This window comes from Microtus pennsylvanicus, chromosome 7 (genome assembly GCF_037038515.1).
Source record: "Microtus pennsylvanicus isolate mMicPen1 chromosome 7, mMicPen1.hap1, whole genome shotgun sequence".
In the NCBI taxonomy this organism is placed as follows: domain Eukaryota; kingdom Metazoa; phylum Chordata; class Mammalia; order Rodentia; family Cricetidae; genus Microtus; species Microtus pennsylvanicus.
The window spans coordinates 95,541,590-95,567,927 of NC_134585.1; the positions used below are offsets into that span (position 1 = coordinate 95,541,590).

At 47.1% G+C, this 26,338-nt stretch overlaps 2 protein-coding genes across 2 annotated transcripts in view; one reads left to right on the forward strand and one right to left on the reverse strand.

Moving 5' to 3' along the window:
- Window positions 1-14,737, reverse strand: part of Abca4 (ATP binding cassette subfamily A member 4) — a 125,073-nt gene extending 110,336 nt beyond the window's left edge. Inside the window, exons 1-3 of the mRNA XM_075981478.1 lie at window positions 14,607-14,737; window positions 1,995-2,088; window positions 496-637 (exon numbers count right to left, since the gene is read on the reverse strand). Coding sequence (XP_075837593.1) covers window positions 496-637; window positions 1,995-2,088; window positions 14,607-14,672 — 302 coding nt within the window. The 5' untranslated portion in view covers window positions 14,673-14,737. The remainder of the gene's footprint in view (window positions 1-495; window positions 638-1,994; window positions 2,089-14,606) is intronic.
- Window positions 14,738-21,088: 6,351 nt separating this feature from the next.
- LOC142853840 (glutathione S-transferase P-like) lies at window positions 21,089-21,774 on the forward strand. The gene has a single exon (XM_075979003.1). It carries the CDS (start codon window positions 21,154-21,156, stop codon window positions 21,745-21,747), a length of 594 nt encoding a protein of 197 aa, XP_075835118.1. The 5' UTR covers window positions 21,089-21,153; the 3' UTR covers window positions 21,748-21,774.
- Window positions 21,775-26,338: the final 4,564 nt, after the last annotated feature.

Sequence of the window (26,338 nt, forward strand, 5' to 3'; positions counted from 1 at the left end):
GTTTCAGTCATTAAAGGTTTGGAATTCATTATTTTCCTCTAAGAAGGAAACCTCACGTTGTAAACTTGACTTCGGGTTTCCTTGCACTGGTGCTCCTTGGCATTTCTCCCAGGCCTTGTCTAAAGAAGCCTGTGGAGGAGACAGAGAGGGCTACGGGCAGCCTGTGGCTGAGGTGAAGGAAGTTAGTTAATTGTTCCACCTAAGAAGACAAGTGACCACAAAGTAGTGGGCACATCGCAGCCTGGGCTGCTATTAGATTTTAGGTCCCCTCTTGGACATACAGATGAACAAATCATGTCCATGTGACTGAAGTTTGAAGACTCCCCCCCCCCCAGGTGCCTTGCCATTAATAGGCTATTAGGTAGGAAGCTGCCCTCCCCACACTCTTTCAGAGTTCCTCATCAGCCTGTGGGAGCAGCACACACTCCTGCATGGGGGGAGGGATGGGCAGGGGGCGCAAGTTCCTCCCTGTAGGTGGGAAATCTCAGCACTTACATGGAGTTGTTATAGTTTGACACAATTCCAGGAGTTTCTCCTGGGGTGGGGTTTTGAAAACAAGGGTTATTCATGTTGCAGAAAATCCCCTGGAGCCATGGTAACATTCCTGCCGAAGGCATCGCCTTGTTGGGAAAATGGCCTTTAAGACAGAAAAGGAAAACGAGAAGGAGTGAGTCACAGAAGCTAAGCAGGCCAGGAGCACAGACTCTCTGGGACTCTGCTTCTCCCTCGGTTATGAAGCGGGAATGTCTAAAGCAGGTTACTCCCTGTGCTGTGTCCCAGAGTTCGTGGTACATAGGGAGACAGATGAAGGTCACAGGGCAACAGCTCTCAACCTATAGGTTGCGAACCCTTTGATGTCAAACAACCCATTTGCAGGGGTCACTTAAGTTCATAGGAAAACACAGATATTTACATTACGATTCATAACAGTAGCAAAATGACAGTTATGAAGTAGCAACTTTATGGTTGGGGGTCACCACAACCTGAGGAGCTGTATTAAAGGGTCACAGCATTAGGAAGGTTGAGAAGCACTGGCCTAGAGACTTACATGGCCATGTGGAGTGGAATTGAGGCTAGAAAAGAAGTTTCTGGAGGAGGGCAAATAGGGAGTTGGCTTGGGGAGGCTGGTGATCACAGAGGTTCTTTCCATGACAGGCGCGGAGGCTGTGCACTTCTGGGGGTGACGGAAAGAAGCAAGGGTTTGCTGGACAGGAGGTTGGCAGAGCAATGGAAGTTAGAAACTCAAGAGAAGGGAACTTGTCAGCTTTCACAACTCTTGGGGTGTCCGTGTCACCTGCCTAGAAGAAAAGACACCATCCTGGCCAGAACCCACAGGAAACCTTCTGAGAAGGCTGCTATACATACAAACAGGCCCACACGAGGCCTGTAGATGCCTTGAAGCTCCAGGGTGTAATATTTATTAAGTGTGATCTGTACTGTCCCTTCTTATTTCTCCCCTGGTACCATGTAAAACAAATTCCCTAAAGCAGTCAAGCTAAAAAATAAACTGGGCGGTGGTGGCACACACCTTGAATCCCAGCAATCAGGAGGCAGAGGCAGACAGATCTCTGTGAGTTTGAGGTCAGCCTGGTCTAAAGAGTGAATATCAGGACAGCCAGGAATACACAGAGAAACCCTGTCTTGAAAAACCAAGAAAAAAAAAGAGCTAAAGTTGTAACATAACAGCTAAATTTAGAAAAACAACAACAAAGTAATAAAAAATTATATGCATAAAAATATACAAATATATACACAGGGCTATGTTTGACTCTCAGAAGCACAGAACAAAAGAAATGAACTAGCAAACAGTACATTCTTTCAATACACCATGATAACCAAGACTGCACATGTTTTAAGAAACTAGAATTTGTTCAGCATTGATGAACCTGGTTCACATACCACAGCCTCTGAAATGCCAACAGATGTGATACCCCCAACACCCAGAAGAGCTTCCTAAAGGGAAGGCCAGCCGGGGCTTCTGGGCTCATACTCACATTGATGGTGACTGTAGAGGGGATTGGCATTCCTCAGCCAGATTAACACCAGAAACAAAGACAGAGGCCACACGAGTTCCACCACAAAGCGAATCTGGAAAAAGAGAATCAAAAGATAAAGATCAAGGGTGCTAAGAGACTTGGGGAGATGATACGCCCAGAGGAGAAAGGCCTTCGTGGTGCACGGTAGGAGCGGCAGGACTGGGCTGTGGTACAACGGTAAGCCATGTAACACTCTGGGCACCAGGGATCACATATCCCACAGCAGCCGGAAGCTCCCCGTCACTGTCTTAACATCCCAGTGTCTGTGCTGATGTCGCATCACCTAAAGCCAGAGCACGTATGTACAGCAATGATGTTCAGAGATGACCATGTGACCGTTACAGGTATTCACTGCGTTCAAGTCATTCACCGAGAGACAATGTCTATTCATAAAAACCAAACTAACAAAAACCGTAAGCTGGAAGCAAAGCGTGATGCCACGTGGTGTCTATAATGGCAGCACTTGGGAGGCTGAAGCGTGAGTTCAAGGCCAGCCCCGATGATGTAGCAACTTTAAGACTATCCTGTCTCAGAAACGATTTGCTGCCAGGAGTTGACGGCTGTAAAAGCAGCACCAGCCCTATGCATACCATGCTTGTCTCCTGGTTGCGTCTTTTGTCTTGCTCTTGATTTAATCTTGTGTTTATTATGGCTCTAGGAGCAATAGACTACACTATGCATAGATAAACATATATACTGTAGAGCTACGTTGTCCAGATGCGCAGTGGGCGCTGCTGGGGAGGTCTTCCAGTCCACTTTACAGTCTGCAAAAGGTGATGAAATTACCTAACCAGGCGCTGCCCAGAATCAGCCCCATTGGTAAGAGGAGCCTGACTATTTACCTGAAGAACTTCCTTCAACCTTACTCCTACACCACCTCTTGCCTGATTTCATTGTATCAGTCAGATTCTGTGTCCTTCTGCATTCTCTCTGCATCTAGTCCTAAAATAGCACAGACACAAGACCGAGATGAAGGAGCTCAGGGCTCAGCAAATATGACTGTATATGGGGATGCAGATTCCTTTTTTTTTTAAATTTTTTTTTTTTTGAGACAGAGTTTCTCTGTGTAGTTTTGGAGCCTTTCCTGGAACTCACTCTGTAGACCAGGCTGGCCTCGAACTAAGAGATCCACCTGCTTCTGCCTCCCAACTGCTGGGATTAAAGGCATGTGCCACCGCCACCTGGCTATGTATGAAGATTGTAATAAAGTCCTGTGTAATGCTGGTGCCTCAGACTGGAAAGATCTCATAATTCTCATTCTGTGGATGAGTGAAGAGACCTACAGAGGCAGGTGATTTGTACAGTATCACAACAGGAAGCAAAATCCAGCCTTCTGTCTCCAGGGCCAATGCTCCTCCTACCCCCTTCCCATTGCTTTGCCTTCTGGTGCAGTGGTAGACCTCACCTGAAGGTGGTCATTGAATTAATGAATGAACTAGTGATCAAATGACTCTGTGATACGGTGCCCCAAAGCAAAGTCAACAGAGATCCAGCTAGTCAACATTTTTTTCCTTCAACAAGATCTATTGTTTAGGGGAAGCAGACAGACTACTGTGGTTTCTTCCCTCTCCCCACAACCAGAAGAGGTGGCTGATCTCAACCTATCACAGAAGATCAAGGGAGGCTTGGTTTGGAGTCAGAATTCTCCTGATTCCAAAAGAAGAGGCGCTTGATGGTGGTGCTCACATTCCAGCCCTGGACACAGTGGAAGGAGGAGAGGGAGAGGGTACTGTGAGTTAGGGATTAGACATCCTAGGACAAACCATGTGCTGCTTAAAACAAAACAAAAAACAAACAAAAAAAAATCAGAAGTTGGCTGGCAGCCAAGTCCTAACATATCTGAAAACTCATAGTAGAAAACAGACCACACATTAAAAGAAAACAAAAATGTTTACAGGTAGATGGTAACTTTCTAGAAAGACTACTTGACGCTGAGAGGAAACAGACATACAAAGACAGCAAGAAGATAGAACAATACATTTTTCTTAATGGGTCCAGTTTCCAGGACTTTCCTAGATACATACTTTTCTACAACGCGACGAAATACCAATATTGGGTTGGGCAATTCCCACCTGGGGTTTAAGGAAACAGCCCCAGGAATATTTGCTAGCAATTAGAATTGCTGATAATCGTCCACAGGGCTTGCGCAGCCTGAGTCCCCCTGGCCTAATACCCTGCCAGCCCCCAGCACTCTTACTATCTCTCTTGGTCCCTAGAGCAACACTCACAGCTGCACCTGTCCTCCACTGTGAATCCAGCACCCTATACAAGGCAGGGTTCGTAGACATTCCCATCAGACATGTATGGAATGAGTAAATCTTAATCAAGGGCCTTGGGGGCCTCTCTGGGGAACTGGAGTTGACACAGGGGCTCAGGCCATCAACAGTTGGAAGACAATACACTTCACCCCACCAAGGCGTGTACACCAGCTTCTCTCTCACCTCTATTCTGGACCATCCTGTAAGGATGGTGGGGAAACAGGTTCAACAAGATAGCCATGTGACAGGTGCTAGTGGTGACACAGGAAGTTGCTCTGGGTGTCTTCGCCGAGGAAATGAGACAATCAGTACAGAGTCATCGCACTTGACTCCTGGGACAACTGATTGCCACGTTGGCTCTCTACCAAAGAGTGTCAACCTGTGAGTCATGTGGGATGCTAACCGCCACTCAGGGAATGTGAAGATTTGGGTTTCAACCACTCGCAGGCTTGCTTAATTTCCGAGTCTCAGTTTTCTCCCCTACGAAACAGGGATGATTTTTCTATCCTGTAGTATAATGAGAATTAAGAACAGACTGCTCTGGGACCAAGGACTGGGGTTCATGACACGGGGTAACCTGTGGGTGGTGATTCCTTTGGGGGTCACATATCAGATCTCCTGCACAGCAGATATTCACATTATGATTCATAACAGTAGCAACATTACAGTGATGAAGTACCAAAGAAATAATCATATGGTCGGAGGTCACCACAACACGAGGAACTGCATTAAGAGCAGAAGCATTAGGAAGGTTGAGAACAGAAGGTTCAGTTTGGAAGCATGGGGTAGGTCTTCTCCTCCATACTTAAGAAAGGCATGGATGTACAAGGTCCTGGTTATGGGGGACAGGCCGATCTTGCCTTCCTGTCTCAGAAAAGAAGTTTCTAGACTCACACTAGTACGTTCAGTCTGTCTAGGTAATGCTACTTACAAGTTTTGGGTTTTGTTTTGCTTTTATTTTGGAAATGCTTCCTTGTTTGTAACTGCTGTGCCGTGCTATTTTACTTGGACCTTTTATTCATTTATTTTTACTGTTTGCATATGTGTGAGTGAGTGGTATGTGCATGTGTTTGTATGTTCCTGTATGTGTGCTAGCATATTTCTGTGTATGAGTACGTGTGTGCAGGTGTGTGTTAGCATATTTCTCTCTCTCTCTCTCTGTGTGTGTGTGTGTGTGTGTTTAAGCCCCAGGCTGACATTGGGTGTCTTCCCATTGTTCTCCATTTTAGTTCCTGAGACCAAGGTTTTCACTTTCTGACTCAGGGTCTCTGGTTTCAGTGAGTCTGACCAGGCCAGCTTGCTCCAAGGATCTCTGTCTCCACCTCCCTTGAGATGAGATCATGGGCAAAAATTACCACTGCACTTGGTTTTCAGTGTGTTCTAGGGCCCTGAACTCTGGTCCCCACACTCGTGTGACAAGTACTTCAACTGTGGAGCCAGCTCCCCACCTCGATTTTATTTGTATTAATTTTTTAACTTAGCATACAAAATACTGGGCGTTATTATGTCATTGTCACATGCCTCATTGTCCTTCCTTCTAATTTGTCCCCATTCCACACGATCTTGCAGGCCTGCCCCTGAGGGTTCCCTTCCTTTCTCCAGACAGCACCCCTTTTTGATTGCTTCTGTCCTCTCCCTTTTCCCTTAGGATCTTTCCCCATTCTGTATTTGGCATGCCTGCTCTGTGAAGGCGCCAGGACTTAAAGTCCTCTATGAGGGAAGTGGGACCCACCTTGTGCCTGCGCTCTTCCTCATCATGTCTCTAAATCCAGGCTGCTGTTTTCTTCAGATACCTCAGGGCCCTCCAACGACCTGTCTCCATCAGCAGTCCTTACATATCTGTCAAGCTGGACGGACGCACACAGGCATCTCAGGGAAGTCAGCATCTCCCCCAACTGTTTTAGGTAACTCCAGTACACAGCCAAGGCTGAGCAGAGCTGGCCGTCTTTTTTTTTTTTTTAAGATTTATTTATTTAATATGTATACAACATTCTGCCTCCATGTATGTCCACACGCCAGAGGAGGGCGCCAGATCTCATTACAGATGGTTGTAAGCTACCATGTGGTTGCTGGGAATTGAACTCAGGGCCTCTGGAAGAGCAGACGGTGCTCTAAACCACTGAGCCATCTCTCCAGCCCCCAGAGCTGGCCATCTTTAAGAAGCACTGGGGAAAAGAATGTTTCCCTCTGTATGGGATCTGGGGCCGCAGCCCCTGCGGGCCACTCTCTGTACAAAGACCACCTGTCATTCTTTCTTCACCTGGCAGAGGCAGGTGAGTCCTCCCAGCAGCCTCTTCCCCTCCCCCAGAATCAGTCCAGTTAGCCCAGATGAGCATTGTGGCCCTTGGAACTCAAGTGTACACAGGCATGCCCTAGGGAGAAATTCCACGTTATAATAAAAACAAGTCTCCAGAGCCCGCCCCCTGTACCCCCCCACCCCGCCTTAAGCATGTCTGTAACTTTAATTAAGCCCAGTCTAAGCTCAGAAGCCACCCCCCTCCATGGAATTTTTTCTAACTATACTGGTATTTCCTTGTTCCCTCTCCCTTCCCCCTCTTTACCGTACAGCCTATGTGGAGGAGGGAAGGGTTCCTGGTCAGGGCAGAGTCCTGCTTGTTGTTTTAAAACAGCCAGTTAGGTTTTCTCCCTTCCCTCTCTGTTTTCAATTTAAAAGGGAGGTAGTCAGAGCTTGAGAGCAACCACGCTGATCCTCCCCCTTCTGGGCTGAGCATCCAGACTGGACTCAAACCTGGCTCAAGGCCACCCAGAGTCTGGCGTTCTTTGGAGCTGGTGCCTAGGGTCCCTGTACCCCATGTTCTCATCCCCTAATGCTGCACCCAGCTTTAACGGTCACAGTCATACCAGAAGCATACCTCTAGAGTTTAGGAAGTGAACTCCTACTTTTATGAGTCCTCAGGCCTTCACCAAACATCCTGTCCTTCCCTGGAAGTGGGGCCCCGGGAACACCAAAGGGTTCTAGGAGCTGCAGCTGAAGGGCAAGCAAAAGCTGCACTAATGGCTTTACAGCCCTCTTGAGCTGCAAGGGCAGGCGTGACCTTGGGCTGTGTCTTTGGGAGGAAAGGGGTGTGAGGGTTAAGCTCCCTAGAAATCTCCTCTGAGTCCCTGGGCCCCTTCCCCCACCTCATGCTGCTTCCTCCGACTCCACTACTGTGTCTCCATTCTGCTCAGGAATCATGTGTGGTAGCCTCCTTCTGCCTGACTCCAAATTCCATCAGGGCAAGGGCTGTATTCAGTTTTCCTCCATGCAGGTCGGACATACATTCAGGCTATAGATCCGTATGAGTTCACACCTACTGTCCCGGTGGGTGATAAATTACCCAGTCACTCTCTCTTGTGACATCTGTGTCTTGTCTGCTAGTCAGGGCAGTGGAGCGTAATAACCATATCTGCTATCCTGAAGTCACACATGGTTTAATCCCGGGTCTAGGTTCAGCTCATCCTGAGCCTTCTGTCACCTCATTGGTACCCACAGGAGCAACTGAAGCCTCCTGTCCTTGCCCCGCTGTGAGGGTTAAATGACGAAATGTATTTAGAACTATGCCAGGTACTTTGTGACGTCAAACAAGCGTTTCCAGAGGATGGGAAATGAAGGGAGGGGAGAGGGCACCTGAGGATTTTTACGCTACATCTTGAGGGGGTGAAAGAGGAGGATGGAGAACCTTGGTATCTCTCTATCTGTTCTCACTCGTGATCTGCTTGCAATAGAAAACCCCTAAAATATAAAAGTCTGAAGAATGGCCGTGTCACGGTCTGCCACGCTGCACTTTCTGCAGAGTCAGCATTGTCTAGAGGTGGATCTTTCCAGAAGATCCCAAAACCTTGAAAGGAGCCACAGACCCTTTCATAGAGCTACCAGGGGCTTAGGAAAATGCACTCAGCTTACCTAGACATCCTGGATACACTGGCTCTCTCGAGGCTCAGTTTCCAGGCCACGCAGGTGATAGCAAATACAGGCAGGGCCCAGGCTAACGTGAGACAGGGTTCACAGCATGAATGGCTCCATCCCTTGGGGAGCACACAGTGAAGAAGAAAGTCCCCATCCAACAGCAATGCATTTAGAATGCCAGGGAGAGGGGTAGAGACTGTGAACCTTCCGGAGCCAAGCCTGTCTCTGGAAAACCATGTTGGCTTGCCACAGCAATGGGAGCATTGATGGCCAGCAGTCATGGGGCTAGGGAGGGGAGGGGTGGACAGAAGATGGGGGTGGGCAGTGGCGGCATATTGAATTTCCCTGGCAATCTGTCGAGTATTTGCACCCTGGGAGAAGAGATTGAATTGTCCCATTTATCATTGTGAACTTAGCACCTGGCACGCTGCCTGGGGACTATTATTTCTTGACTGAATGAATGAGTGGACACCATGAAGTTAACAATGAGTCTTGCTCAGATGTTGACAGCATTCTCATTCATTCAGGAAGGGACATTTCTGGGAGGGAATGAGCCTTGGGTTACTGTTAGCACTTGGTCCCTGGGGGGCCCAAATAACCTCATGGCTAATTTGAAATGACACCAGCCTTGACAAGAAGAAGCAGAAGTAGGACAATGGTGTCCCCACCGGTGAGCTTGGCTTCTCCTTTCGGCATCCCTGTGTACTGTCCGAGCCACATTTAGGCCTTTGAGCCATCTCTGTGGTATCTCCTGCTTCTTCATATGTCCCTCAACCCTAAGGTTAGTCAGGCTTCCTTCTTCATGGGTCTGGACCTGAGGAGCCTCAGAGGCCCTGATTTCAGCTCCACACACACTACCCTTAGTTTTCCTCTCCTTTTTGCTGCTAGCTTTCTTCTTAGCTGACACATGTCCGTGCTCATCTCTCTCTGACCAAATCTGCCTGAGGCAGACACGCAGGTCTTCCTGCGCCCCACCACCTGGTCCCTCTTCTTCCCAATAGCCAGGAAGGCCCTGTTCTACCCATAGAAACTCACCCCAAACCATCCTCTTTGCCACAGCCTGCCTCCTTCACTGTCCTCTTCATGAGGTCCAGCTTTCTTTTCTTTCTGTGCAAGTGTTAAATGCATGCTTATTTGTGTGTGCACATGTGTGTTAGGGTGCCTGTGTGTGTGTGAAGGCCAGAGTTCAATAAGGGGTGACATCTTCAATTCTTGGCCCCACCATTTAATCTCAGCTTTCCTCACTGTAATTATTCAGCCACAGATAAGGCTGCACTTCCAGGTTCTAAAGACAAGCGCATGCAGACGGGCCCTCGGATGCAGAGATGCATATGTGTGGTTCCATTCACGTATAACTCAGATAAACCCTTGCACGCATGCGTGAGCCTGTCATTTGCGTCTGACATGATCATGCCAACCCCCTGTGAGTATGCATTAGGCAGCTTTTAAAAGCTGGACGTGCCATCTTTCTCCCTCTGCACACCGATTCCCAGGCCTGCATGCACCCCCTCTAATAAACTCCTAAGCGGGTTTGTTGCTTGCTCTGTGTTTCCTTCTCACTCATGCCCAGGTAATTTCATTGGTGCCGTGACTTGGAGTTCAACCGTGGTTGCTCTCCTTGCCCACCATTTACACGAGGCAGCTCTTGGCTCTCTGCATGAGCCCCTTCTCCATCCCATTACTAACCCCTTCCAGAGACTCCAACAAGCTCTTGTCCAGGCTCCAGCTCTTCATCTCCCAGATTTAACTCGTCCTTTTTTCCTCTATGTGACACAGAAGGAGAGATATGGCCTTGGAGTCCTAAGACATCAGCTGGGACCTTCTTTTACACCTGTAGCATACCTGTCAAAGAAGATGGACCTCACCACTCAGGACTGGGCACCCTGCATACGTGCTTTGTGCTTTAGCGGCAGCTGAACTTCTCATTCGTGAGCCAAAGAAACTAACTTTTTGGGTCACCCACCACTGTCTTCTCCCACCACAATCTGTCCCATCTCTTTACTTACAAAGGCTTACAAACTTTACCCCCTTCCCGAGTCCTTTCCCTCCAGGCGGCACTAGTAGAAGATGCCACATTCACTTTCCAATGCTGCCCACCCCTTAATATCTCAAATCTCCTACCTCAACCTAATATTAATTATTCCCCATCTCACTCCTGCATAGAGACCTTAGAGAATCTACTGCCCCACCCCTCACATATACAGGAGGGCAAACTGTCCCAGGCCTCTTATACCTGGTACACAGATGGCAGCTCCTCTTTATGTGATGGGACCCGTGGCGGCAGCTCTTCTTTATGCGATGGGCTATGCCATAGTATCAGATACTGGGGTAGTGGAGGCACAGGCACTCCCAGCCCATACCACTAATCAGCAGGCTGAGTTAATAGCCCTTACCTGTGCCTTCCAGTTAGCAAAGGGGCAATCTTTAAATGTTTACACGGACTCCAAATGTCTCTTTCATATCCTCCTGTCCCATGCAGCTATCTGGAAGGAGCATGGGCTTCTTACAACAAAAGAAGGATCCATAACTAACTCAGGTTACATTATGGATGTATTAAAAGCCTCCCATCTCCTCAAAACTATAGGAATTATTCACTGTCGATCTCATCAGACTGACAGTTCCATTATTTCCAAGCAGCCAGAACAGCAGCATTCCAGAGCCCAAACCTACCTCAATCACCTCAGGGGGTTCATATAGTACAGCCCGCATTCTCGAGACACCCCCTGACACCCGGCAAATTCTGTCCTACCTACATCAGCTCTTTTATCCTAATAGCAAAGTTCTATTTCATTTTGTCAAGGCTCACCTCCAACCCACCCCCGAGGACTTAGAGTTCTTAAAAGCTATCACTGCCTCTTGTAAAATCTGTCAAAAGTCAGATCCCAAGACCGAATATCGTAGCTTCCCTTTTCCCACCCACCAGAACAAGGGGTTCCCTTCCAGGAACTAAATGGCAGCTGGATTTTACTCATATGCCCATGGTCAGAAGAGCTAAATATCTCCTGGTCTTAGTGGACAAAATGTCTGGGTGGATTGAAGTGTTTCCCACCACTAATAAAAGGGCTCAGACAGTTTCCAATGTTCTCTGAGAAATCATCCCCTGGTTTGAAATCCCAACCTCTCTTCAGTCGGATAATGGCCCAGCGTTCACTTCCCAGATTTCCCAAAATTTGTCTAAAGTTCTTAACATTCCCTGGCATTTTCATATCCCATACCACCCTCAGTCTTCAGGGAAGGTAGAATAAACTAACCGTTCCTTAAAAAATATGCTTGTTAAGATGTCACAGGAGCTTCACCTCAACTGGGTAAAACTTTTTGCCTGTGGCCCTTCTAAGGCTTAGGGATCTCCCCAAAGGTCACCTTTTCATCTCACCCTTTGAACTCATGTATGGGGGGCCAGTTTTAACCCCTGGCCTCTCACCTAAAACCTCTCCTCTTCCTGATCATATGCTTACTCCACTGTTATCCCATCTACACTCCCTATTATGGGATTTTACCTACTACTCATTACCTCAACCATGTGCTAATTCATGCCCACCACCAATTAAAATAGGAGATCAGGTACTATTCTCTCCCCCAGACCAATGCCCCTCACCCCTTTCCCCTAAATGGCAGGGCCCCTTTAAAGTAATTCTTGTAACTCCCACAGCTGCCAAGCTCTAGGGATCTCTCATTGGATCCACCTGTCCCATTTTAAACCTTTTACTCTTCCAGCTCAAGATACTCCCTCATAAACAGTAACTCACACACGTCCCTGCTCCCTTAAGTTCCAGAGGGCACCGAGATCAGCCACTCGTTCTCCAGTTTCAGAAAAATAAGCCTCATCCTTACTCAATTCTTCTGTGCCAAAAACTCCATATACTCTCCCTCTTCCTCTTTCTCCTGTCTGCTTTACCAGCTTCTCTGTATCTCCAATGTCATGCTTAAATTTCCAGTTAACCACTCAGCTGTTATTACAGGGACCATCATTAAACATAGAGTTGGAGGTACAAGGACCGTCAAAAGCCCAGGTGGTAAGAAACAATAACGAATTTTCAGCCCCAAACTCCAAAAAACTCACAAAACAGACTTTAACATAACAGGTTTATCACTGACTGAAGCAGTGTCTCCTGGATGTTAAGGTAATACCGCGATGCTAGGAATTAAGGATTTACTTCAGGTAAAACATTAAAGGGTCTAATTATTATCCTTTTCAATAATTTCCCCCTTCTTCCCCCACCGTCTTCCATTCTATCACTGAATCATAAACTTATTATGTCTAAAATTTATTTCTTTTCAAACATTTTTTAGAAGCTCCAGAGAGTGAACTGGACCTACCTAAATGGACCAGACTCGCCCAGAATAAGTATCATTGAATTCTTCCCTTATCATTCCTGGTCTTGGGAACCCCTGGGAAAGTCCCTCCTCCCTCCCAAAAGAACCCCCCTCTATCTTCCATCTTGTGACTCTCCTCTCTTAATCACCAGGATCTTAAATTTTTTCCAGACATAATTTTCTGCCTTTCCAGCATCTTGCAAGGCCCAAGCTGCCAGCCAGCCAGTTCCTCAGAGCCCAAAAAAACAACAGTAATCAGCCACCCCAGGGCATGGTCAAGCATCTCAACTCGATGCCCACTAAATCAGCAACGACACCCACATAGTTAGCATGAAGCAGTCATGAGAGACCTTACAACACCCCAATCCCACCCATTAAGACCCTAAAACCCCCAAATTCTTATAACAAACAAAAGGATGGGATATAATTATTCAGCCACAAATAAGGCTGCACTTTAGGGTTCTAGAACCATGCACATGCAGACGGGCCCTCGGGCTCGGAGATGCCTGAAGGGCCCCCCATGACCCATGCGCGCGTATGGTTCCATCCACATATGAGTCAGCTAAACCTTTGTGCACATGCGTGAGCCTGTCATCTGCATCATCTTCATATGATGTGGTCACACCAACCCCCTGTGTGTATGCGCTAGGCAGCTTTTAAAAGCTGGACGCTCCATCTTTCTCTCTCTCCGTGCACACCGAGTCCAGGCCTGTATGTGCCCCCTCTAATAAACTCCCAAGCGGGTTTGTTGCATGTTCCGTGTTTCCTTCTCACTCGCACCCAGGTAATTTCACTCACCTCTCACAACAACTCCCCCCCCCCACCAGCTTCTTAAGTCATTCCATATTTCTAGGACTCTGCAGGGTACTGGCACAGCCCTTCCTTCCTTCCTTCCTTCCTTCCTTCCTTCCTTCCTTCCTTCCTCCTTCTTCTCTTCCTCCTCCTCCTTCTTTTCTTCTTCTTCTTCTTCTTCTTCTTCTTCTTCTTCTTCTTCTCCTTCTCCTTCTCCTCCTCCTCCTCCTCCTCCTCCTCCTCCTCCTCCTCCTCCTCCTCCTCCTCCTCCTCTTCTTCTTCTTCTTCTTCTTCTTCTTCTTCCTCTCTCTCTCTCTCTCTCTCTCTCTGAACAGGATCTCATTCGTTTATCCCAGACTGGCTTGAACTCACTCACTATATAACCAAGGATGACCTTGAATTTCTGATCCTTTTGCCAGGTCTGTACCAACAGGCCCAGTTTATGTAGTACTGGGGAGCAAGTCTAGGACCTGGTGTGTGCTCAGCAAGCATGCTACCAGCTGAACCAGCTGAGGTCCATCCTCAGCGCCATTTCTTTAGAGATACACATTTGTCTCTCGTCCCTTCAGATGAGGGATAAGAAGCTGTTTGCAGCAACTCTGGAGGGGCTCGGGTCTCCTGAAGCTCTCACCTACATCTCTCCTGGAATATTCAACCTACATTACTTACTATTACTCTGGGTTCTCAAAATATACTTCAAGTTTCTCCAGCCATCATAGAAACCAAGTCAGAGGGAATATGCATCTTATGCCTTTAAATCCTTAGTCTGGCCCACTAAAGGGGTTTGGGAAAACCCATGGTTAGTTGTACTTTCCGGACCTCAACAGCAACTAGAAGATACAAGGTTATTTTTCTGCAGCACGGAGACAGAAACAATGTGTTCAACGAAATTGGGACTGCTCTGGGAAATGCATCCCGATTCCAGGAATGTTCATTCCACTCCCGAGCGTCAAGGAAATTGCTCTCACTGTGCTGTGAAGCTAGTCAAAGCCTTCTTGCCTTCCTCTGGCTGTGTTTTTCAGGGCTTAGAATGCTTCCATGGTGTGGTGAGAACTGGACTAGCAGATGTCAAAGCAGGAGGGGTTGGGGTCACAATGGATTCCTCTGCTGGGCAGGGGACAGAATATTTTTCTATAGTCAAGGCCAAGAGAAGCATGGTATTCTGCAGGAGGGCACTTGGTCGGAGAGGCTCACTGAGCAGCGAAAGGCAGCCCCAGAGCTAAAAGGCAGTAAGGTTTCAGCCCCTCCTCCCTTCTTCCTCCTCACACCCCACCTCCACCCACTGCTCCATGCTGTTACCTTTTGTCTTTTTCTCAGAGTCCAGTTCTTCCAAAGCAAAAGCTGTATCTGCCTGGGGAAGCCCATGCTGGTGACCACCCAGGTCCAGGGGATCACTCTGAGCTGGGGCTCAGGCAGGCAAAGGACACAAAGACCACGGGGACTGCCTCCAGCTCAGGCTGCTGTGTCCTTCTGGTGATTAAAGGCTCCCTGCTTTTCCCCTTCAAACATAATCCCTTCTAATTACCTGTAAGCCCTTTGTCAGGGAAAGGGGGCAGCTAAGACTCCTTTCTAGAGGGGAAAAAAAGCCTAAATACACACGTGCGGAGCACTGAGGGCACAGAGATGGGGCATTCAACGGGAAACCAAGTGCCTCAGGTGCCCTCGGCCATCAGACAACAGAGGGCCTCTGGGGGATTCTGACAAAGATGCCTCGGCTCTCTCTGCCTGTTAAGTTTGGGACAATTCCCTTTGCACATCCAGAGGCTGGACAGTCACCTCCCGGTGATCTAACACGGGCCAGCAATCTGGATTAGACTGTTTGCCCCTTAACGAGTTGGAGCTAAAGTGAACCCTCTTTTTCAGCCCTTTGTTCTGCACTATAATAGCTTCAAGTCTGATCAACTGGCCCTGGCTGCCTGGGATAATCCAGACTCAGCAGGACAGGAACAGTGTCTGTCCCCGGGGTTGGACACAGTACTTACCACCATTCAGGGGGGGGGTGGTGGTGATGGACCCCCCCCCCAAACATCTCTCTCTCTCTCTCTCTCTCTCTCTCTCTCTCTCTCTCTCTCTGTGTGTGTGTATGCCTGTCTGTCTGTCTCTGTCTCATTTTTGGCTTTTTGAGACAGGGCTTCTCTTTGTAATAGTCCTAGCTGTCCTGGAACTAGCCCTGTAGACTAGGCTGGCCTTGAACTCATAGAGATCCGCTTGCTTCTGCCTCCCAAGTGCTGGGATTAAAAGCGTGCGCCACCACCGCCCGGCCCAAACGTGTCTCTCAAGTTCTTCTCCACGGAAGTTTTGTCTCTGATCCCTCAAATCTCAGGAATATTTTTCCTTTGAAAAGTGGTGTACACTAAGACCTCAGGAAGGAGGACCATGAATTAGGATAGACACTGACTTGGCAGAATTCATGGTCTGTCTGTAAATGTGGTACGTGAACTTGGATAACCTAAGAATGTATGAGGGCAGCCGTGAAGTCAAGCACAGCTAACTTCCCATAAAAGAGAAGGTTTGTGCTTTGAGTGTTGAAAGGTTCCTTGGAGGTAGTGGCATTTAATATAAGGCTCTGGTCACTGCAATATAGCATTTTACGTGGAGTAATTCAGGATGCGGTATAACGGTAAACTGCCTTTACGTATCTTGTTTTTACCATCGTTACTGTCTTGTAGCTGCCTGCTTTGTTTTACAGAGAAGCAATCTGAAGCCTCATGAAATGAAGGGCTTTGCTGGTTGTTACACATGATAATACTGGGCTATTGGACCAAGTAGCTCACTAACATTCCCTGGAAAGACAGGGAGGTGAAAATTGCTTATCCTGATCAGGAAACCATGAGGAAGAAGGATGGCTCCGGCGGGCCACGGGGGAGAGATACTGGAAGAAGAGGCCATAAAAGGGAGACAGAGACCAGACTCAGATTCTCACACCCATGATGATTCCATTGAGATGAAACAAGCAAACATGAAGTGGCTCCCAAGTGCAGGGCACCCCTAAACAGAAACAAGCTCTGGACAGGATCATTGTTCACGACTTACGTGTGAACGTGTGTGCTTTTGATCACGCGGGAAGAGAGAAAATACTCGAAGCCAGTGCCTCCCAGAGACAGCTCTGTGGGCCAGACTGCCTGTGGGCAAGCAAGGAGGTGACAGCAGTCACATCAGAGGACGGGAGGGATGGGAGGCCAAGTGACTCAGCAGGTGAGTGGCGAAGAAGACAGAGAGGTCTGCTAGAATGACTGGGGCTTGGAGCCTGACTGGCTGGATAGTGACAGGGTAGCCCTCCAAGAGAGAAATGGCAATGGAGAGCCAACTGGGGGGGGAGGGTAGGAGGGATTTGCATTTAAATCCATTTTATTTTTAAGTTGGTGGACAGTTCTAGGCTGCCTGGAACTGGATATATAACTGAGAATGACCTTGAGCTCCTGCATCTCTCAAGTGCTGGCATTTCAGGTCTGAACTAACCCATCTAGGTACATTTCGGTAAAGCCAAAGTCCCTGTGACGTGTGCTGCCCCGAGATGTTCAGCAGGCAGCAAACACCTGGCTCTGGAGTCCTGAACCAACTTCTAGGATGGAGAGAGTGATCTGAGACTCATCAGCACGTGGATGGATGACGAAGTCCTAGACTTCTGCCAATGGCAGATACCGGGAGAGTACGTGAGTTATAGTGGGTCAGGGTCACCCGGTGAAGGAATAGGTTTTCTTCCAAGTCAAGGATGGGAGAAGTTACAGTTATTGGATTGTCGGCTATGTGAACGATCTATTATAATTTAAATAGGCCACTTTTAACTGAGCTAGAAGAGGACCTGTGTGACTAACGGCAAACACTTTGCTATAATTCAGTTGATAACCATCAAGGAGCGTTGTTTCTCTCTGACTGGAGCGCCTCTGGCCTGAACTAGTGTAGGCTGAAATAGACTGTTCCTCTTTTTCATTGGGAAATAAACACAACGTGAAAACACCATTCTAGTCAGTTGAAATTATATAGTTCCTATAGATTCAATGCAATCCCCATCAAAATTCTTCTCCGATCTGAAGAAGACAATAATCAACTTTATATGGAAAAACAAAAAACCCAGGATAGCCAAAACAATCTTATACAACAAAGGATCGTCTGGAGGCATTACCATCCCTGACTTCAAACTCTACTACAGAGCTACAGTATTGAAAACAGCTTGGTATTGGCATAAAAACAGAGAAGTCGAAGAATGGAATCGAATAGAAGATCCGGACTTTAACCCACAAACCTATGAACACCTGATTTTCGATAAAGGAGCTAAAAGTATACAATGGAAGAAAGAGAGCATCTTCAACAAATTGTGCTGGCAAAACTGGATGTCAACCTGTAGAAGAATGAAAATAGATTCATATCTATCACCATGCACAAAACTCAAGTCCAAATGGATTAAAGACCTCAATATCAGTCCAAACACACTGAACCTGATAGAAGAGAAAGTGGGAAGTACTCTACAACACATGGGCACAGGAGATCACTTCCTACGTATAACCCCAGTAGCACAGACATTAAGGACCTCATTGAATAAATGGGACCTCCTGAGACTGAGAAGCTTCTGTAAAGCAAAGGACACTGTCGCTAAGACACAAAGGCAACCCACTGACTGAGAGAAGATCTTCACCAACCCCGCAACTGACAAAGGTCTGATATCCAAAATATATAAAGAACTCAAGAAACTAGACCGTAAAAGGCTAATCAACCCAATTATAAAATGGGGCACGGAGCTGAACAGAGAATTCTCAACAAAGAAGTCCAAATGGCCAAAAGACACTTAAGGTCATGCTCAACTTCCTTAGCGATCAGGGAAATGCAAATCAAGACAACTTTAAGATACCATCTTACACCTGTCAGAATGGCTAAAATAAAAAACACCAATGATAGCCTTTGCTGGAGAGGCTGTGGAGAAAGGGGTACACTCATCCATTGCTGGTGGGAATGCAAACTTGTGCAACCACTTTGGAAAGCAGTGTGGCGGTTTATCAGGAAATTCGGGATCAACTTACCCCTGGACCCAGCAATACCACTCTTGGGAATATACCCAAGAGAGGCCTTATCATACAACAAAAATATATGCTCTACTATGTTCATAGCAGCATTGTTTATAATAGCCAGAACCTGGAAACAACCTAGATGCCCTTCAATAGAAGAATGGATGAAGAAAGTATGGAACATATACATATTAGAGTACTACTCAGCAGTAAAAAACAAGGACTTCTTGAATTTTGCATGCAAATGGATGGAAATAGAAAACACTATCCTGAGTGAGGTAAGCCAGACCCAAAAAGAGGAACATGGGATGTACTCACTCATATTTGGTTTCTAGCCATAAACAAAGGACATTGAGCCTACAGTTAGTGATCCTAGAGAATCTAAATAAGGAGAACCCAAAGAAAAACATATAGGCATCCTCCTGAATATTAACCTTCATCAGGCGATGAAAGGAGACAGAGACAAAGACCCACATTGGAGCACCGGACAGAAATCTCAAGGTCCAAATCAGGAGCAGAAGGAGAGAGAGCACGAGCAAGGAACTCAGGACTGCGAGGGGTGCACCCACACACTGAGACAATGGGGATGTTCTATTGGGAACTCACCAAGGCCAGCTGGCCTGGGCCTGAAAAAGCCTGGGATAAAACCGGACTCGCTGAACATAGCGGACAATGAGAACTACTGAGAACTCAAGAACAATGGCAATGGGTTTCTGATCCTACTGCACATACTGGCTTTGTAGGAGCCTAGGCAGTTTGGATACTCACCTTACTAGACCTGCATGGAGGTGTGTGGTCCTTGGACTTCCCACAGGGCAGGGAACCCTGATTGCTCTTCGGGCTGAGGAGGGAGGGGGACTTGATTGGGGGAGGGGGAGGGAAATGGGAGGCGGTGGTGGGGAAGAGACAGAAATCTTTAACAAATAAATAAATTAAAAAAAAAAAGACTCAAAAAAAAACCCAAACAAACAAAAAAAGAAATTATATAGTTCCGGGGTCTTCAGAACAAGCCCCCTGTTCAGCCATCGCCACCACCCATCTCCACAAGCTGTTTCTTACCTTACAATATTAAAACCCTGTGCCTATTAAATAATAACTTCTCATTCTCTACTTCCCAGGCCATGGAGACCACCATTCCTGTTTCTGTCCATTCAATGGAATCACATGTTAATCTGTCTTTTTTATGTCTGACTCATTGGGTTAAGGGTTATCTATGTTGTAGTATGTTGTCTTAATCACTCCAGCCTTCTCTGACAAAAATACTATAAACTAGGTACCAGATAAAAATAGATAGTTTTCCCAGTTCCTGGGAGATACTGATCGGTGTGATGCCTGGTGCGGCCCCACATCTGTGTGTGCGCTCCCACAAGGAGCTCTCTTCGGCCTTCTGTAAGCACCCCGCCCCACCCACCCGGCCTCTGTTGTCATGACTAATCCCTCCCAAAGGCTCCGACACCACTGCTATCATACCAGGGGGTAAGACTCCAATTTGTGGCCTTTCAGAGGCCACATCCACTCAAGCCATAGGACAAAGTCCAAATTTCTTTCCTTAAAGCCAGGTGGTATTTGATTGCATGTATATACCATTTTATTTACCCTTCCACACTTTGACTATTATTGGGTAAGGATGCTATTTTACATTCTACATTTTGACTATTATTGAGCAGCGACACCCAGGCCAGCTGTCATTGGACTCTGCTGTGCTTCTGTATCTCAGGCAGTTTAGCTGTATGGCATCCCAGGGCTAAATGTCACTTCCCTTCGCCTAAATGAGTTAAGTTTGGCTCCTATCCCTTGGAACTTAAAAATTCTTGTTTGTTTGTTTGTTTTTGAAATAGGTTTCTCTGTGTAGCCCTCACAGTCCTAGAGCTCACTCCGTAGACCAGGCTGGCCTCGAACTCACAGAGATCCGCTTGCCTCTGCCTCCCCAGTGCTGGGATGAACGGCGTCTGTCACCACCACCCAGTTAAAGATTCTTGACTAATGTAAGTTATCTTAACTATGAAGGACATACATATCTTCCACACAGATTACACACACACACACACACACACACACACACACACATGCACACACACGCACGTGCTGTAGGGCTGTAATCCTGGGTAGGTCCATGATCATGTAAGGGAAATTCTATGGAGGTGTATAAAGTGTCAAGGAGAAGAGCCTTGCTGTCTGGCGTGTATATCATTTAAGAACTTAAGGGAATCCATGGGTATGAAATTCTCGTTAGGAGCAAGTTCCAGGTGCTATTTATTACAGTCCAGTGCCCACAAATAGCAATGATGAACTGCGTATTTCAGAAAGGCAGAAAAGATTTCGCATATTTTCACCATCAAGAAATGATGGGGGTGGACTGGACTGTTGTTTAACTTGTGGCGTGACTGCCTGACATTCACAGAGCCCTGGGCTTAACCCTCAGCACAGTAGGGAGCCGAATACCTTGGAGAATGACTGTAATCCCAGCAAAGGGGAGGTAGAGGTAGGAATAACAAGTTATTGATGTCTGTCTAGTAAGTTCAAGGCCAGTCTAGGTTACAGAAAATGCTGTCTTGGAGGAGGAGGAGGAGGAGGAAGCAAAGGGGGAGAAGTAGTGGTGTAAGAAATGGTAGTTGTGGGACTGGGAAGATGGTTGGTTTGTTAAATTCACTGACTGCTTTCCCATAGGACCCAGGTTCAAATCCCAGCATCCGCATGGCAGCTAACAATTGTCTGTAACTCCAAGCTCTGACACTATCACACAGACTTAACTGCAGGCAAAATACCAAAACACAGCTGGCTTCCACACCCAAGATCCGTTACCGTCTACGCAGCTCGGAATTCGTGCCTCCGTCTACGCAGCAGCCATGCCGCCGTACACCATTGTCTACTTCCCAGTTCGAGGGCGCTGTGAGGCCATGCACATACTACTGGCTGACCAGGACCAGAGCTGGAAGGAGGAGGTGGTGTCCATAGATACTTGGGTGAAAGGCTTGCTCAAATCCACCTGTCTGTATGGGCAGCTCCCCAAGTTTCAGGATGGAGACTTTACCCTGTACCAATCTAATGCCATCTTGAGGCACCTGGGCCGATCCCTTGGGCTTTATGGAAAAGATCAGAAGGAGGCTGCCCTGGTGGATATGGTGAATGATGGGGTGGAAGACCTTCGCCTGAAATACATCACCCTCATCTACACCAAATATGAGGAAGGGAAGGATGACTATGTGAAGGCCCTGCCTGGACACCTGAAACCTTTCGAGACCCTGCTGTCCCAGAACCAAGGAGGCAAAGCCTTCATTGTGAGTGACCAGATCTCCTTCGCCAATTACAACTTGCTAGATCTGCTGCTGATCCACCAGGTCCTGGCACCTGGCTGCCTGGACAACTTTCCCCTGCTCAGTGCCTATGTAGCATGCCTCAGTGCCCGGGCCCAAGATCAAGGCCTTCCTGTCCTCCCCTGACCATGTGAACCGTCCCATCAATGGCAACGGCAAGCAGTAATGTACGGGAGAGACCAGAGCTGCCTGTCCTCCTTTCCCCAGCACTAATAAAGTTTGTAAGACAGAAAAAAAAATACCAAAGCACATAAAAGTAAATAAATTAAAAAAAAAAGAAACGGTAGATGTTTGAGGAGACAGATATGTAGCTGTTTAATGTGACTTAAATATTATATGGTAAATACCTTTATAGAAAGATAGTGTGCTTCTTCAAATATACACCCAATGTTTATGTTCTTATATTACATTTGGAAAAATGGAAAGATAAATTAATTTTAAAGCAGGAAGTAGAACTCCAAACAACCAATACTTTCAACTCCTGCACATAACACGAAAAGGCCGAGGAAACCAGTTAAGCCAGCTGACGGCACAATGCATAGAGGGTGGCAGCCTTACAGCCCTTGTCAGTCACTGCACATTGGCCCAGGGCTGAAGCAGCTTCACAGATCGTCCAAACATAGAAAGCCTTCGGGTTGAGGTCTGGTGAGGCCACTATGTGGGAACAAGCTCTCGTCATGCACGTCTGCTGAACCGTGTCTGATCCCAGCATCCCAGAGTGGCAGGAGAGACTGGTTCCAACACTGTCCCCTGACCTCCACACAGGCACTCATTACACACACACACACACACACACACACACACACACACACACACACACACCTGCTAACACGAAATCTTAAAAATCTTTTAAATTATACTAAATGACTCTTTCAAGACATTGGTGGCTGATGACTAAGCAAGTGTGATATTTGTTTCCAACTTGGATTTTGTTTGAGATGCACTTATCAGTCCCTGAGCGCTACCAGAATGCCTTGCGAGAGTCCCAGAGCGAAGGTATAAACAGACTTTCCCTTTGTGTTTAGAAGTGGACGCAATAGCACATAGTTTATCACCAAAGAGAAGCCATGAATGCTTCAGAACCATTTGGCATAGTGGAGAGGATTTTTCTCTAAAAACATAATCTCCAAAAGTCCCATAAGTGACTTTGGAGAATAAAAAAAAAGCATAAAAATGTGGAATTGCCCCCATTTTCTTGGGGACGCATCACTTCGGTTTCCTAACTATGTTATTCACCTAAACATTTGAATATTTATACTAAATTAAAGTGACTGCTGTGTTATCAAGTACAGGAAGGGCGGGACACCTGAGCAGTTCTGCAGGGATGTCATACGGATGCAGTCCCGGAACTCAACACTAACCTACATCCGTGTAGCTCAGTTTCATCTTTTAACCAACATTGTCTGTCCTCTTACCCAACATGGTCTGTGTGTGTGTTAAGTGTAGTGTATGCATGTGTTTGTGTAGGTGTGTGTATGTATGTGTGAGAATGGACACATATGTGTTCATATACAAGGAGGCCATCGGGTGTGTTCCTCAGTTGCTCTCCGCCTTCCTTTTTGGAGACAGGGTCTCACTGACTTGGCTATGACGTATTTATAATGAGCCTTGCAGCTTGGAGCCATTGCAGATCTCTTTGATTTGACCCATCGTCGAAACAAGAATAGCGGGTCCATTTCCTACTTCGTCTTACTAAGAACATTTACAGTGTCATTGGAAAGGTCCAGGCGCCACTACTCATTGTCATGAAGCAGAAAGGAATGACAGGGTTTTCCACGCAAGCACAAGAATCTGTTTAGTCCCCAGAACCCACTCTAGAAAAGCCAAATACGGTGGCATGAGGTCATTATCCCAGCACTGGGGAAGAGAAGAGAGACAGACAGACAGACAGACCCCTGGGGTCTGTTGGCCAGCCTATCCTACTTGCTGAGGCCCACAGAAACAATGTCTCAAAAAACAAAGCAGACAGTGACCAAGAAATGGCCTGAACTTTTCTTTGACCTCCATCAGCATGCACAAACATGTGAACCTACTCTGAAACATACACGCACACACAAGAAATTAGTGAGCAAACGTATTTAATTTCAAGTCTCTAGTCATTGTACAAAATCACTGGTCCTCAGCAGAAAAACAAAAAGGTATTTTGCTAACTAAATCACTCTGATCAGAATTTTGTACATCAGCTGGCAATAACATACTCTTGCCTGAAAAGATTTTGGACTTCCAGATTTTTGCTATTGTTGGGTTGAAGTGCAGATATAAAAATTCAGTTTATAAGCCTGATGTGGTGGTGGCGCATGCCTTTAATACCAGCACTCAGGAGGCGGAGGCAGGCGGATCCCTGTGAATTCAAGGCTGGCCTGGTCAGTAAGTGAGTTCCAGAACAGCCAGGGCTACACAGAGAAACCCTGTCTTGAAAAACAAAAACACAAACAAAAATTAACTTATAAAAATTGTGCTTGAAAAAAATATGAACCTGAACATTCCTCGAGTTTCTTTCTTATCGGGAGAGAAGAAACATTTACTGTTTTTACATCTAAATGGTCTTTGGCTTACTCATCCTCCAAATTCCCAGACTCCTCTGGGCAACACCACAGGGGCATCAGAAGGGGCAGCTCTTCTAAAACTCAGGCACGCATTTCTTCACCACGGTCTTCCTTTTCAAAAGTAAAATCCAGAGATTTTACAAATGTCCATCACAGAAGAATGAACTAACGCCCATTCTTTTTCTGTTGCTGTTGTTTAGTGTGTGTGAGAGACAATGTGTATATGTATATATGCGTGTGTAGTGTTTATGTGTGTGTGTGTATGTGCACGCATGAGCTCACGCTCCACGTGCCACAGCATGCGTGACGAGGTCAGAGAACAATTCCCAAGAGTTGGTTCTCCCCTTCCATTCCTTCCACCACGTCGGTCCCAGGGATCAACTTGAGGCCATCAGACTTGACAGCAGCCACCTTTCCCTGCCAAACCATCTTGCCTGCCCTTAACTGCGTTCTAGTCTTTCCATCAACTCTCTTACAGCAGGGGGAACAAGATCTCACTTTAAACCCATGGACACTCTTCCCCACACAAATGCTAGGCCAACAAAGCTCAAAACAAAGTCTTCACCGCCTAGGTTCGCATAGAGTTTAAGCTCAGGCAGCAATGACGTACGGAAGCGCGGTGGCAACTCTTAAGATACTGACTGGAAAGGATACCTGCTGTGTTTCTAGGCAGGTTAGGCACAGTCTGCCCTCTGTCCTGGGTACCTGTCACATGGGCATGCTCAGTTTGTGACTATCTTGAGGACTTGTATGCATGAATGTGATGTTTCAACAATCTGGTTAAACACAGGTGAAGGAAGAAAACCCAGTAAGGGCAGCTGAGCAGGGGGGGCGACAGACGGTGAGGAGTCCGGAAAGAGGAATTCTTTCAACACCATGGAAAGAGAAACATGTCAAGGAGGAGGAAGTAGATCATGGAACCAAGTGACTCAATAAATAAATAAATAAATAAAAAAGTTAAGTGGGGAAAAGTCTGAAAACCGCACATCGGGTCTTACTGCTGACCAGGAAGAGAATAGTTTTAACAGGAGGCAGAAACCAGACCTCAGAGGGTCACAGAATGGGAGAGGTAAACTGACATAGTAGCTACTCTTTCATACAATTGGACTGAGACGGGGAAGAGTGGGGGACACAGTAGTTAGGGGGCACGTCAGGTCAGGGGGCCTTCATTCCCCTTAGGACAGGGGAGACTGGCCTTTCTCATACATGGGAAAGCCAGTTGAAAGAAAGATGCTGAACATCACTGCCGGGTGATTGATGGGTCCCGAGGAAGGCAGCGGGGAGGAATTAGCCTTGGGCAAGGGAAGGGTATCTCACATTCCACGGACACGGCGGGGAAAGGAGGCCAACCGAGCACAGGTGCAGCTTCGGGAAGGAAGCAGGGCAGGGTCCCACAGGGCTCGCTCCGCAGCCCTTGCCTTCAGTATGAGGTAAACGGGGCACTAGATGAGATCCGTGGAAATCCTGGTCACAGACGTGAGGAATTAGCTTGTCGTTCTTTCAACTTCTTTGGTTTTCTTCTCAAAGGGTTTGTTTAGCCATCTGATGAAGAGCTGTTTCTCCACAGCGTGCCAGAGTCGAGGGGAAAATGCTTCAGCCCACCGGCTCTCTTTCCCCACCCCTATATTCGTGTCGTTTGTTGGACGATTACAGAGAACAGTTGTAGTTGATCAGTTCATCTTCATCTTTTAACCCAATAATCAGAGCCAACAGCAGTCTCTTCCCATCTGCCATTCTTTCTGGTCCGAGATTGCTGGACCCTTTGCAGAGAGACCTGCTGACCCTTGGGACGTGAGGCCTCGCTGTAGGTCAGATTGTGACCTCTGCTATCTGGCGCTGGCCCCAGAGGCACCGGGTGCACTTTGGCCAGTTTCCTCCAGACCCTCTTATTTCTCTGTAATTGGTCCAACTTTTGTGTCCATCGAAACAGGTAGCATGAGGGGTTCTCCTGTCACCCAAGCTCTAGTGGATCAGACTAAGCGGAGGAAATGATCCAGACCTCGCACGGCTTCCGGGATTTCAGGAGTCGGGAAGGCAGACATATTCCCCTATGTGAAGAACTCTGCTTTGGCAGAGAAGCTAAACCAAGGGTTATCACAAAGCAGGAGGCGGCTTGACAGCCCCAGTGGTTTTCATTTGTTCATTCCAGAAGTATTTAGAGTTTTGCTGGC